This window comes from Lipotes vexillifer, unplaced genomic scaffold (genome assembly GCF_000442215.2).
Source record: "Lipotes vexillifer unplaced genomic scaffold, Lipotes_vexillifer_v1.1 scaffold1990, whole genome shotgun sequence".
Lineage (NCBI taxonomy): Eukaryota > Metazoa > Chordata > Mammalia > Artiodactyla > Lipotidae > Lipotes > Lipotes vexillifer.
In genome coordinates, this window is record NW_006772506.1 from 173,720 (window position 1) to 187,131 (window position 13,412).

At 39.3% G+C, this 13,412-nt stretch overlaps 1 protein-coding gene across 6 annotated transcripts in view; it reads right to left on the reverse strand.

Moving 5' to 3' along the window:
• Positions 1–3,291: 3,291 nt before the first annotated feature.
• The window catches only part of MORF4L2 (mortality factor 4 like 2), a 12,736-nt gene continuing 2,615 nt past the window's right edge, over positions 3,292–13,412 (reverse strand). For 2 of the 6 annotated variants that reach the window (XM_007447580.1, XM_007447578.1), the window contains exons 2-5: positions 12,948–13,036; positions 10,283–10,284; positions 6,191–6,343; positions 3,292–4,839 (exon numbers count right to left, since the gene is read on the reverse strand). In XM_007447580.1, coding sequence (XP_007447642.1) covers positions 3,949–4,815 — 867 coding nt within the window. In that variant the 5' untranslated portion in view covers positions 4,816–4,839; positions 6,191–6,343; positions 10,283–10,284; positions 12,948–13,036 and the 3' untranslated portion in view covers positions 3,292–3,948. The remainder of the gene's footprint in view (positions 4,840–6,190; positions 6,344–10,282; positions 10,285–12,947; positions 13,037–13,412) is intronic. The other 4 variants (XM_007447579.1, XM_007447581.1, XM_007447582.1 and 1 more) reach the window with 2 other exon arrangements.

A 13,412-nucleotide genomic window follows, 5' to 3' on the forward strand; every position in this document is an offset into this window, starting at 1 on the left:
GTGGCCTCTCCCGTTGCGGAGCACAGGCTCCGGACGCGCAAGCTCAGCGGCCACGGGTCACAGGCCCAGCTGCTCCGCGGCATGTGGGATCTTCCCGGACTGGGGCATGAACCCGTATCCCCTGCATCGGCAGGCGGACTCTCAACCACTGCGCCACCAGGGAAGCCCCAAGAGCTCTTCAATTCTTAATGGTATCTTTAAAAACCCTTAAGTCTGGGGACCTCAGGTTGAGAACCACGGATCTTAGAAATATATTATTCACCCTTTTCTTTTGGGAAGTGAAAGAGGAGAGAGAATTATCATTTTTGAACGTTTATTCTGTACCATAAAATTTTCTTAGGCAAGATAAGGCTTATATTTAATGGCTACCTTCTTTACTTTCTAGGTGTTTTATGGGTGTCATGAGAGTTATTTCACAACCTGCTTCCATTGTTAAATCTACATACATCCTCCTGAATGGAAAACGACTTTTTCTTGTTAATGTTATTGCTGAAAATAATAAATAACAATTATAATAGCACTTATTATGGAACCACCATGTTAGCTAGGTGCTGAATCTGATGCAGTAAATATATTCTCAATACCACCCTTCAGTTTCAGAAGGGAAGCCTTTAGTCATTTAGATGGCTAGATGAAACTACATCACCTGTGTAGTTTAAGAATAGAGAAACTTGCTAAATCAACAGATTTGGGTAATAATTTGGATATACTTATTATAATTGCCTTCTTTTTTTCTCATCAGTAGGATAGCCTGGTTTAGGTCCTAATAAAGCACTTTAGACCTCTCCTGAATATTCCTAAGGTGTTTCTTTTTTAAAATGACACAAGAAGAAATCAGCTAAAATAAAAAGAAACTACCTACGAACCTAACTGGAAAATACTGAATTATTAGTCATTGAGATATTAACATGTGTATTGTGTTCTTATATTTTTTCTCTCCTCCCATTTTCCACAGAGATCCATGAGAGGGAGGTTTATAGCAGAGCTGGAGGTAAAAGCTGCTTGAAGCCAGTGCCTTTTATATTTTGAAAAGGACTATGTGCCTTGACAAAATCAAGCATGGTTTCCCTAGATGGGAATGGAAGGCATTTGAAGGCAGCAAGAGAAAAGAGGTCAGGGTTTATGGGTCCTTCCAGTAGCAGAGACATATTTTTCCATATTAGGCCCCAAGGAAGACTCTGTGGTGGGCTCAGAGAAGCCAGGCCCCTAGTCTTACTAAAGATCCCCCTACCCAGAGGGTTGACGGAAGCAGCAGGGACAAGGGATCTGAAGATACCAGGCCAATTAAGTAAAGGAGCACCTCATTCCTAACCAGTGTGGACAGACATCTGATGTCAGTGGGGACCTCTTCAGGCTTTGATGCGACCATAGAATGTTTGTATAAGTAATAAAGATGGGGGATCCTCAGCAATAAATGAAGTGGCTATCCCACCAACATGCTACGGTTGGATCTCAGGGTCATATTTATGTTCATTTAGAGGCAATGTGATGTTTTAAAATGTGATATTTCTAACATGTTCAAGCATGTGAGCTAATATCCATTTGTTTACTAGGCCTCCAGTTCAATAGATAAATGGCCTTGTTAAGAATCCCGCTAGTTGGCCAAGGCCCTAGGTCCCAAAGAGGACACAATAATTCTAAGAATATACGGCAAAGTGTGAACAATGGTTATTTCAGGTATGTGTGTGCTAGAAATCTCATTTGCTCTACCCCTACCAATCTACTTTTCCTCCCTGCTGTGTCCCCCAAGCTTACCAATATAGATATATCATAGGTCTTCTTTGCCCTTTGGTTTCCAATATGGCCAAAGGGAAATACCCAGCAGGAGATAAAAAGCAGGGAAGAGTGAGGTCAGGTATACCACCCCAGCCCCTCTTCCTGGATTCTGCCTTCTTTGAGGCTTCTGTGAGCTAACTACACCCTGAAGATTCCAGCTGCTATCAGGTGGCCCTTTCCACACAGCTGTCTACCATTCTAGTAATTCCCCCTCCCCTCCCCCCTCCCACTGCTCCTATTTTCTTCCCTCACCCTGCTCCTTCTCTCACCCCTGCTCCCACTCCTCCCCAGCTCCTACTTCAGTCTCCCACACTCCCTCCTCCCGCTCCCTCCCTCACCCTGTTCTCTCCTCTCCTACTCTTCCTTGTCTAGATGTAGTAATACCCTGTTACAGGCTGAATTGAGTCACCTCTAAATTCATGTTAAAGTCCTACCCCCTTCCCCCCAGTACCTCAGAATGTGACTGTATCTGGAGATAGAGTCTTTATAGAGGTAACTAAGTTAAAATGAGAGCATTAGGGTGGGCCCTAATCCAATATCACTGTCTTATAAGAAGAGATTAGGAGGACACAGATAGGTACAGAGGAAAAGACCATGTGAAGTCACAGGGAGGAGGCAGCCATCTACAAGTCAAGGAGAGAGGCCTCAGAAGAAACACCCCGATCTTAAGACTTCTGGCCTCCAAAACTATGAGAAAATAAGTTTTTGTTGTTTAAGTCACCCAGTCTGTGGGTGACTCCTCTGCTGACAACTTGGGAAAAAATTCTCTATTAAACTCCTCAAATCATCCATTTTGGGTCTCATTTATTTCCTTCTGGGACCCTGACAGATCCAGTGGCATTATATGTGATTCTTATGCTCATATTTGTTCTTAGCGTATTTTCCAAAATTTCTGCAGTAACCATGGAATATTTTTTCACTAAAGAAGTAAAAAAACACTGTCATGAAGCAAAACTTGGTTTGACTAGGAATTTTCATGTAAGATGGATTTATAATCATAGGCGTCCAACACCATCCCTCTTCTCCACAGATACCCTACTCTAGGATTCTCAATCTTTAGGTCCAAGGGATTATAAAAGCATAGGGAACATGGCATCAATGCTGGAGCTTGGAAAGCTGCCATCCTTGGCCCCAAATCTACAAGTATTTCTGATACACTACTGAAGGTGGCTGCCCATGCTTCCCCTGGTGGGAAACAGCAAAGGTCTGCATAAGTATAAGGGGCTGTTATAGTACCCATTAAATATCCTATTATACCAGCCCAACTCACAGAGGCAAGCAGCATGGGAGCAAAAGTGGCTCTTACAAGCAGCACTAGGAAGCAATCCCACCCTGAGAAGCCACAAAGAGGGGAGATGAGGGAGACTGGCCGGGCAGGGTACACACCTGGCTGCCCCACCCAATAAAAGGAATTCTTTCACTAGGGGTCAGAACTCTCCTTTAATACCACCTAGATCTTTCCTGAGCCTGCTGACTTCTCAGCCTCAGTAACATTAAAGGCACACTGCAAATTTCTTGCTTTGAAATTTAGAAACAAATTTTATTTAAGATCTGAAATACAATTCCTAAAATATCAACTTCTCCAGAAAACCGTGGCTACACAATAATGCATTGCCTCTATCATGTTAGAACGTGCATTAGACTCAAATACAAAAACCATGAAACAAACCACCATCCTTCAACAATTTGAGCAAAGATAGAATGCCTAAGGAACAACATAGATGGACTTGCAGAGGATGGGCTGTTTTACTTCAAGCACCATAAAAAAAAGAGCACAAATGCATGGGTTTTCGGGTATATACATTAAGTTGAACCTTTGGCACTAGGAATCAGGGCATTTTTTTCACGTAGCATTAACACATATTAGAAAACTGTGTAGTGTCAAAGGGATAGAACCACCAGCATTCAAGCAATGTTGTCAACTAGGCAATAAAATGTTCTACTGAATGTTTCTTCTGTCTAATTACTGCGTACACTGGTAGCAACTTTGAAATAAGAAAAGGAGCTTGCACTCCTTTTATTTTCTGTTTAGAACAAAACAGAAAACAAACTGAAACATAAGCCCTGTTATACATTAACAATTTTAAAGAACATCAATTATACAAGAAAAAGACTAAGAACAAAAAGAGTGTTTACAGATACCAGACATAACAGTGAGTGGTCAGCAGACCCTCACAGGGCTTTGCGGTGGTACTCAGCAGAAGCCACTTTATAATCACTGGCAGTAAAGAGAGACGCAGCATTCTTTGCCAGATATTTTAGGAAATCATGCAAATAGCCCAACAATAATGCAAGGCTCTTCTCATCAAGGGGCGTGTATGCCAACATTGCTCCAATTCTTACAAATAATCTCAGTAGGTGTGGCGCCCCATAAACCTGGGACATCGGTGCATCAGGGTGAGCCAAGAGGATTTCGGCATACTGGGGCCTCTCAAATTTGTAGAGCAGCTGAGTGCCCAACATCACATTGAAATACTCTTTTATTCCTGCCACAACTTCATTAACTGCATACTCCTTATTATCAACATTTCCCTGCGACTTCTTGCAATTAGCATACTCTTCCAGAATGGCATCTACATTTTTCTTAGCAGGGAGTTGAAACAGCTGCTTCTGCCTGGTAACTAAGTCCCAGTCCTCAACAAGCCATGGTTTTAATTCTTCTGGAATCTTCACTTTAACTTCCATTCTATTCTTAAATGCCTCCTCACTTTCAACAGTGGGGTCTGCCCGGGCCCTTTTCTTCCGAGGTGGCTGAGGTGCTTCGCTGGTGCTGCCACCATCTCCATTCCCAGGGGTCTTCTGTTTGTTCTTTCTTGTCTTCCTCACGGACCCTGAAGGGGGGTTCTCTGCAGAGCGACCCCCCCATCTGCCTGGGAGTGCTGCTTCCAGATTCTTCTGCTGGGGACCAGCTGTCTTCTTTCCCGAGGAAGCCCCTCTCATCTTACTTCTCTGCATGTTGCTTCTAGTTGGTTTTTTGAAGTTGTCTTCGTCTGCAGATTGTTGTCCACGAGTTTGAGAACCCTGCTTTCTGGAACTCATTCAACCCTGTTTTTATTCCAACCACTGTAATATATAAAGTATTTTACTTGGTTGTTTTCTATGGCGACCTTTAACACACCGTGCTTCCTAAAAACCTATCAAAGCACAACACAGCTACTCTCTTGGAATTTGGATTTCAAATCCTATTTCAGGGCCAACCAATTAACTGTAAGTGACTTACTACCTCTTCTCTCTCTTTGATCCTCACTACCACCCACCCACTACTCTCAGCCCACGCAATCACTCATCAGACCTGCCCATAAATTAGCTTTTCAATGCCACTCAAAAGACAAGAATATAATTTTAGCAAAAGAATGAATTAAACTACAAAAGGCAGTGGAACTGAAACTCAAGACTTCTGAACAGGAAAATGACAAGATGAAAGAAACAAGAAAGATTAACTTAGGTGGCTGGAGGCAAAATGAGTAACAGCAAAGGTTTTTCTGTAAGTCCAGTAGGCCTGAACTAAGCGGATGACAGAGTCAAGAGAAACTGAATATAGAACTCGGTAAATGAAGGAGAGGGAGGAGTCAAAGGTGCCTCCACAGTTTTAAGCCTGAGTAATTAATGAATTAATAAAAGCACTAATTTTTAATGGTTAGTTTGGAATCAGCAATAAAATAATAGGAAATAGGGTAATTCATCCATTCAGTTAGTCATCATACATTACTGCTTATCTGCTTCTGGACATGTACTATGCTAGGCGCTAGGGATTCGAATATCTAAAGTGACAATTATAAAACAACAAGGTTACTAAAGTGATAGTTATAGGCACAGAATATTTTCGGAGCAAACAAGAAATGCTACCGAACACCACTTTCACCAATAGCTTGTTGGAGGAGATAATAAATTGGTGAGGGATAAAGTCAGTGATGACTGCCAGGGTTTTGAGAATGGGTGATTAGGTCATAGTATTATCACCAAATGAGACTGCATCTAGAGGAGAAGGAAATGGATTAGAGAGGAAAGAAGTTCAGTACTAGATGTAGTAAGTGTGAGGTACTGAGTTAAACAAGTGACTTTAAAGCTTAGGTGAGAGGTCAAAACCAGAAATGGAGATTTGAGAGTAATCATCATATAGCTGGTAGTAGAAGAAAAACTGAACCAAGTACAGAATTCTGGAAAAAACCTAAGAAACAATGGTATTTACGGGGTGAGGAGAGAGAGAGAGAACAAATAAAACAAAAAGGTCAGAGCAGCCATATGAGAATTAGAAGAATGTTATTTTGGAAGCCAAAGTAGTTGAGAGTTTCAAGAAGGAAAAGAGATAATCTACACTGTAAAATGCAGCAGAGAGGGTTAGTGAGATAAAGATGAAAAAACAGTGTTCTGTGATTCTTATGGTATGACAGATTAAACAAATCCTTTGACTTACGTAATCCTCTTCCTTCTTTCCCTTCCAAAAACTCCTAGTGTTTTCCCAAATGGAATCTTACAGATCTTCTGGGATGTCTGGAGAGATGAGGTGGGAGACACAACCTAGAAAGGAAAGCAGACATCAGCAGTGAAGATAAACTTTTCTGAAATACTGGGAAAAAAAAATCTAATTTAAAAACATGTGGTTTACAATTGTGATATCAAAGAAAATACATGAGTTCTGCTGTTAGACATACTTCTACTTCAGTAAGGCTCTGCCATTTATGGGTTGTGAGGCTCTGGGCAAGATATGTAAGCTCTCTTAGCCTGTTTTTTCATCTACGGAATGTAGCAAATTACCCCTAGCCTTCACAGGTTCTTGTTAAGAATTTCATAAATACGATGTGGCTGAAATGCTAGCACGGTACCTTGCAGGAATACCTGCATATGTGAACATGGATACAAGGATGTTCACTGCAGTGGTGTTTTTAATACTGAAGAACTGGAAACAAATATTCTTCAACAGGGAAATGGTAATAGAAATTATTATGTATGCACACCATGGAAGAACATTCAAATGAATTAAGCAGAGATCCATGTACTGACATGGAAAGATGTTCAATTATACACTATTAGGTAAATAGGCAAGTTGCATAATAATGTGTACAAGAGGATCCCAGAGATAGCACAAGTCGAGAAATAACATTTTAGACAGTTTTTATGAACAGTGAGGTCCAATTTCTGTTTTAAACTGATGTGTATAAAAATACATAGGAAAGTTGGGAATTCCCTGGTGGTCCAGTGGTTAAGACTCTGCGCATCCAATGCAGGGGGCCCGGGTTCGATCCCTGGTCAGTGAACTAGATCCCACATGCCACAACTAAGAGCCTGCATGCCGCAACTAAAAAGATCCCACACGCCGCAACTAAGACCCAGTGCAGCCAAATAAATAAATATTAAAAAAATACACAGGAAAGTAACTAGATGAATAAACACACCATTAAAGCCAGGGTAACCTCGGGGAAAGAACGAGATATGATGGTGGGCAAGCCTTAAACCAGGTTTCTCTGGTAACAATTTTAACCCACAGAAAAAAAGCCCTTTTGCCAATTGCTAGCCCCTAAGATTATGTGGGCTGGTGTCAGGGAATCCCTGAAGAGGAAATGAGGTGATAAATGCCAGAAAACTAGAGCTGTGAATCAGGGAAGCCAGTTATTGGCAAGAGAGGCCTGGGTTCTATCACTAAGCAAATGATATCCTCTGACAGAACACAAAGCTCTCAGCAGAAATCAGAGCAAAGGTGCTCCTCAGAGAGCATCAAGGTCTGTGAATACAGACACCGCCCCTCTGGGAATCAGAAACTTTCTGGCTGAGAGGGATATATAGACACATCCTGTGAAGGATCAGAGTGGCCGGTGTTTCATGGCATTATATTGTAAGCTACCAAGCTTACAAAGTGTTTCTAAAAAAATCTGTGACTGGGACACAGGGGATGCAGTATGTGAGGATATCAGAGAATTTAGTTAAGTTATATAGGTGAAATCCAGAAAACCTACCTGGGGGCTAATAATGGGCAGACCTTCCACAAAACAAGGATATAGTTAAAATAGCAACTAAAGAAAGCAGGATGACCCAGTGCCAGCCAGACTGTAAAACACACAGAAGTAAAGCCAGGCTGCATAGGAACTCTTTTGGAAGTCACACTGGTCATCAGCGATTCCCTAGTGAGGAACCTGAGAATGATCCCTGAACCTACTGTATATCCTTGGCATTGATTACATATATTGATGCACAAGAAAATTACAACAAGAAATTCTACCTGGCTCTCATTAAGTGGGCGTTTCATCTTTCTCTACAAATTCTATTTTTCATATAAAGTCCCAAGTTGAACGAAATACCTGACATGGTACAGAAAAATACCCACATGAGTCAAGATTTTTGCCCAGACTTAATAAAGCCAGGGAAGCAGCCTTTCTGAGAATTGTCTCAGTACCTATATTTTCATCTGAGTATCCTACAGATCAAGCAACTATTACTACCTGGAGTAGGAAGCCAAATATCAAACGGAGGGAAGACCCATCCTTTTGATGTCTGGCTCCTACTTGTAATACAAATTTATTAAGTTTCATTAGGGTCACTGTACTTTGTACCTCCCTTCCTAGCTTACATTACTCCATGGCTTGGTGGCAGACGTGCTGTGCATATTCATTAAAAACGTTAGCACTATATATTGCTTTGAGCTGTTTTAAACTTCAAATCTGCCAGTTTTTGACTTTATTAACATCGTTTACTGGCTTTGTATACCCACTCTTAACTCCAGTCATGCTTCCTCCCTTCATCTCCCTCATCTAAAATATCACGAAAGTCCCATTTCCTCTTTAAATTTCCTAACTACTCTAGCCCACCTTTCACTCCCATCGCCAGTATCATATGAAGCCGTTAGTACTCCACAGCTTAGTATTTAAATGTTTCATGTGTTAGTTTTGCTTATGGAACTACATCATTAACCTCCATTTGCCATAGGCCTTGTGTAATATGTATCTTGTGCTTTTTGCAGTAGCACTTAGGTCCTTGGTGGGTATGGTATACATTAGTGAATCAATGAGGAGGTGATTCAACACATGTGGAAAACGGAAGCACAAATTAGGGACGACAGTCATCAAATATTTTTCCACTCGGTCCCTACAGGTCAGCTCTAGGGTATGCCAGATATTGAGAAAACACATCTCTCTGTTTGCCTTAGTTTTCTATCTTCAATTTCTGTGTAAATACTCCGAGGTAACCTCATCCTGGTATTAAATCAGATTTTCACTTAAAAAAACTTGCTATTACAACAGATCATTTCCCCATATTAGTAAGGTTATAATATACATACATCTTGAGAGCTGTAGGAGATCCACCAAATGGGCATACTTTAATTTACTTAACCACCCCCTTTCTGGAAAGTGACCCTCCCCCTCAATCTATCCTGTAAGTAAAGTATCTTTTGCCCTCATTATTCCTTTAAGATTCCCAGATGCAGATTTAGTAGGTTAAGAGGTAATATGTTGCCAAATTACTTTCCCCACAAGTTGTACCAATTTTCAACCTCACAACTCTGGTCGGCACCGGCTACCCAGCACTGTAAATTGGATAAGGAAAATGGGTATATCTATTCAGCTTGTATTTTTTATTAGTGGTTTTGACATTTAAAAAATGTGTTTCCTGGCCAGTTATATTTTACTTGTCCTCTACCCATTCATTTTGAGTTGGTTCTTAATGAGTTTAACATTTACAGTTGTTTATCAATTGTCATATTGGGCAAATATTTCCCCTAGTGTCTGATAAGATTAAGATTTGTATGATGAAATATGTGGTTTTTCCTTCCATTAAGTTGCTTAAAGATTAAGATGACATTTTAATGGATTTGTTTATATTTTAATTCCTTAATCCACCCAGAAATTATTTAAATTGTGAACTGAAAATCTATATTCCTCCCACCCAAGTAATTAATTTTGTGGTAGTATTTGAGTAATAGTTCCTTTACGTAATTATAAATACCAGAATATATAAAGATGTGGGCATTCTCCCCTTACCACCTCCCCTCCCCACCTCCATCCCAGAATGAGTGTGTATGCTTTCAAATCTTTTTATGTACACATTCACACAAAAACCTACCTTTAAAACTAAATGTGTCTGTTCATATTGTGAATATGTATCATGCATTTACTTGATTTGTCTTGACAAATGGGAGATACATATTGCTCCCCACCTTTTCTCACTTTATCACGGCCATCTACATCCACACATACCTAGCTCATTCTTTTTAATATCTGCATCATTCTATAATCTCCGCATAATGTAATTTAACCAGCCCCATATAAATGAACATTTAGGTTGTTTCCAATACTTCATTACTATAGAAATGGTGTAACAGACATCAGTGTACAGACATCTTAGCATGTTAGGTAAGTATTCAGGACATTCTCAGCAGTGGAACTGCACAAAGGATCTGCTTATTTACAACTCTGATGACAGAGGCAAATTAATTTGTAAAGAGCTGCTTTAATTTGTACTCCCAGCAAAAACGTTAAAGTTCATTCACCCACACCTTCAGCAACACTGGATAAACATCTTTTTGGGAAAAAAATTGGGGGGTCCAATCTAGTATGTAGTAAGAGGTTTTTATTTGCATTTGTGTGATACTGAGCATACCTTCAGACATCATATGTATCTTTTTCTTATGTAAATATTTTGTCCTCATTTCTACTAGGTTGTTTTGCCTCTTTTATTGACTTCTAATAATTAAATACTAAGGTTTTTTGGCATGTTGGAAATATTTTTTCCAAACTGTCATTTTTCTTCTAAGTGGGTCTCTCTGTGTGTATAAGAAACACAAATGTGTCAACAACCTTTTCCTTTGTGAACTTTGGCATGTCATGCTGGGGGAAAATGCTCCCAAATCAGTATTCTAAATGACTTCCCATATTATTTCTCAGTATTTTTATAGTTTCTTCCAAATATATAACTAATTTTTCCTAGTATTATCAGAGCCTATCCTTTCCCCACTGATTTGAATTGTTTATAACATTCTAAATTCCTAGAGTTCTACAGGTCTTTTAAGGTACTCTCTTCCCAATGATTTTTGATTATTCAATTTTTAAAGGTATCACTGTTTCTAGGTCATCTGTTCTGTCACAGTGATGTCTGTTCTCACACCAGTATCAACACTGGTTTAATCATCATAGTTTAAAGACATAAATATTGCCCTGGAATAACACTTGTACATGGGTTCCAAGGATGTTTGATGCAGTATAATTTGAAACAGCAAAACACTGGAGTCAACCTAGAGGACTATCAATAGTGATTTGGCAAAACAAAACGTGGTTTATCCATTACATGGACTATAATGCTAGTTAAAGGAATGCCACTGTGAATGGAATCAGAACTCTATGAATGGACGTGAAGACATCCAAGACAATTTGTTGAATAAAAATAAGAAGTTGCAAAACAATACCTATAATGTGACACCATATTTATGTAAAAGAAAACACAAAACAATATTTTATATGTATCCATATACATTTTTTAAACAGGTACATAATTAGAGATCTCGAAGGAAATAGAACTGATAATAGTGGTTAACTCTTGGGAGAGTAAGAGAATTGGAGGTATGAGAAAAGGAGACCTGGGCCTACTCTGTAATATTTTAGCTTTTTACGTTACAAAGAGACTGATTCACATGATCAATTATGTGACTAAAGATTTATATTAAAATATACATATTTAAAATTCATAATGATTTTCTGATGTATTCTTATCCATGGTTCTAACACACAGCTAGACTTTTCAGTTAATTATCATTGTATGTCGTATACTTTGTAGGCATTCCATTTGAACTGGTTTCCTTCCCCCCTTCTAGGTTCTGCCCATCCTCAGAGGCCCTGGTCAAGGTCCTTTTCCTCCTTGAGGCTTTCTCTATTTCAGGCTACCTTGACCCTTGTCTTCTCTGAGCTGCTACTGGCCTAACAGTACACCTCCCTCCCTTTCACCTTTAATCATTCTCCAAATGGCCTCCCGTAAAGGTGTTCTGTGCCTACCCATCTGTTGCATCTTACCCACCAGGGAAGTGCCCTTCTCTGCAACCTAGCTTTCAGAAGAAAAAAAAGTAAAAAGGAAAATATCGTGACTCCATGGGAAAATAAAGCTGTCAAGAGACTGAAAAACCTTCCTTCATCTCCTCATGCAAGTGATGGGCCATTCAGGAATACAGACTCCAAATGCTGACATTTTTGTGTATGAATGTGTCACAAGTGAGTGTGAACAATATCTCCAAGTTTGTTGGAATAAACCTTTAAATGCATATATACCATGTCAGTTACATTTACATCAATTCTGGATCTTGGAACACTTCCTTTATGTTTAACAGATATTTTTTGAGTCTGAGACAAAAGAGGAATGATATAAAAGCTGTTAGCAGACTGAATATGGTAATGATTTGCTAGTTAAAATTAGAGCTCCTGGAAATTCCCTTATAAATAAATACGATCAACATACTCAATATCTTTCTAGATTGTTAGGGTAAGTCAGAAGTTATAATTTCAGAATTCAGTTCTAGTAGTAACTGCTGCTTCTGGAAGATCAGGAGAGAAACCAACAGTATTATTATTATTATTTTTTACAACTCCAAAAAGGTATCCACTGCTTTTATTAACATGTGTGTGCACATGTGCACGTGTGTGTAAAACAGGATGAAGCAGAAGGACTAAGAGTCATAATTATTAAATCAAACACTTATATGTGCCAAACAATGTCCTGTAATTTTACATGTAATTCCCTCAACAATCCGATGAAGTAGGAACTGTCATTATCTTTATTTTACATATGAGGAAATTTAGAGACAAAGCGAGTAAGTATCTTGCCCAGGATCACACAATAAGTGGCAGAGCCAGGATTTATATTCAGGAAGTCAGTATTTGCTCTTAACCACTAAATTATGCTGCATATGGGATGACACAAAGTAAAAAAAAAAAAAAAAAAGATGTATGGAGCTAACTAGAGGGGATCAATAACAGTATCTTTTATCAAGGAATGTAAAATTATACAGCTCTCTGTTGTTTAGGCACTTTCTATACTGGAAGCACAAATGGACTCAGCTCCATCCCTCCCTTCTTATAAATGTAGAGTGCTTTCCTAGACAGGCGCTTATTAATCCTCAAAATATTCCTGGACAGTTAGGAAGGTTATGTGGAATTATCTTGTTTGCAAACTGAGGCCAGGAAAAGGGAGGCACTTACCCAAGATTCTGTAATCAGGGATGTTCTGCAATCAGGATCAGATCTTCTGATCCTCACTATTCAGCAAACTTAGCTTTTCTGATGGTAGCCTAGAAGGTCAAACAAGGGGACAGGAAAGGACATAAAATAAAAAGATATGAGATGAACGTTTTCTTTTCCTTCAATGCGTTTTATCACACACAAAGGACACCAAAGCTGATAAATAATGTACAAGTGTTTTTTTTCCTTTCTTGAGGTTACATTTTCAAATTTACCTTATTGTACATTTACCCTGATTTTTGATAAAGTAATTTGTTTTTGCTTTTTTAAAGTACTTTTTATTAAGGATAATTTCAAATGGATAAAAATGTAGGGGGAATAATATTATAAACCTATGCGAATGTATAATCCAGCTTCAACAATTACTAACTGAAGGCCATCTTGTTTTATCTATAACCCCACCCACTGCTCCCCCCCCCCCCCCCC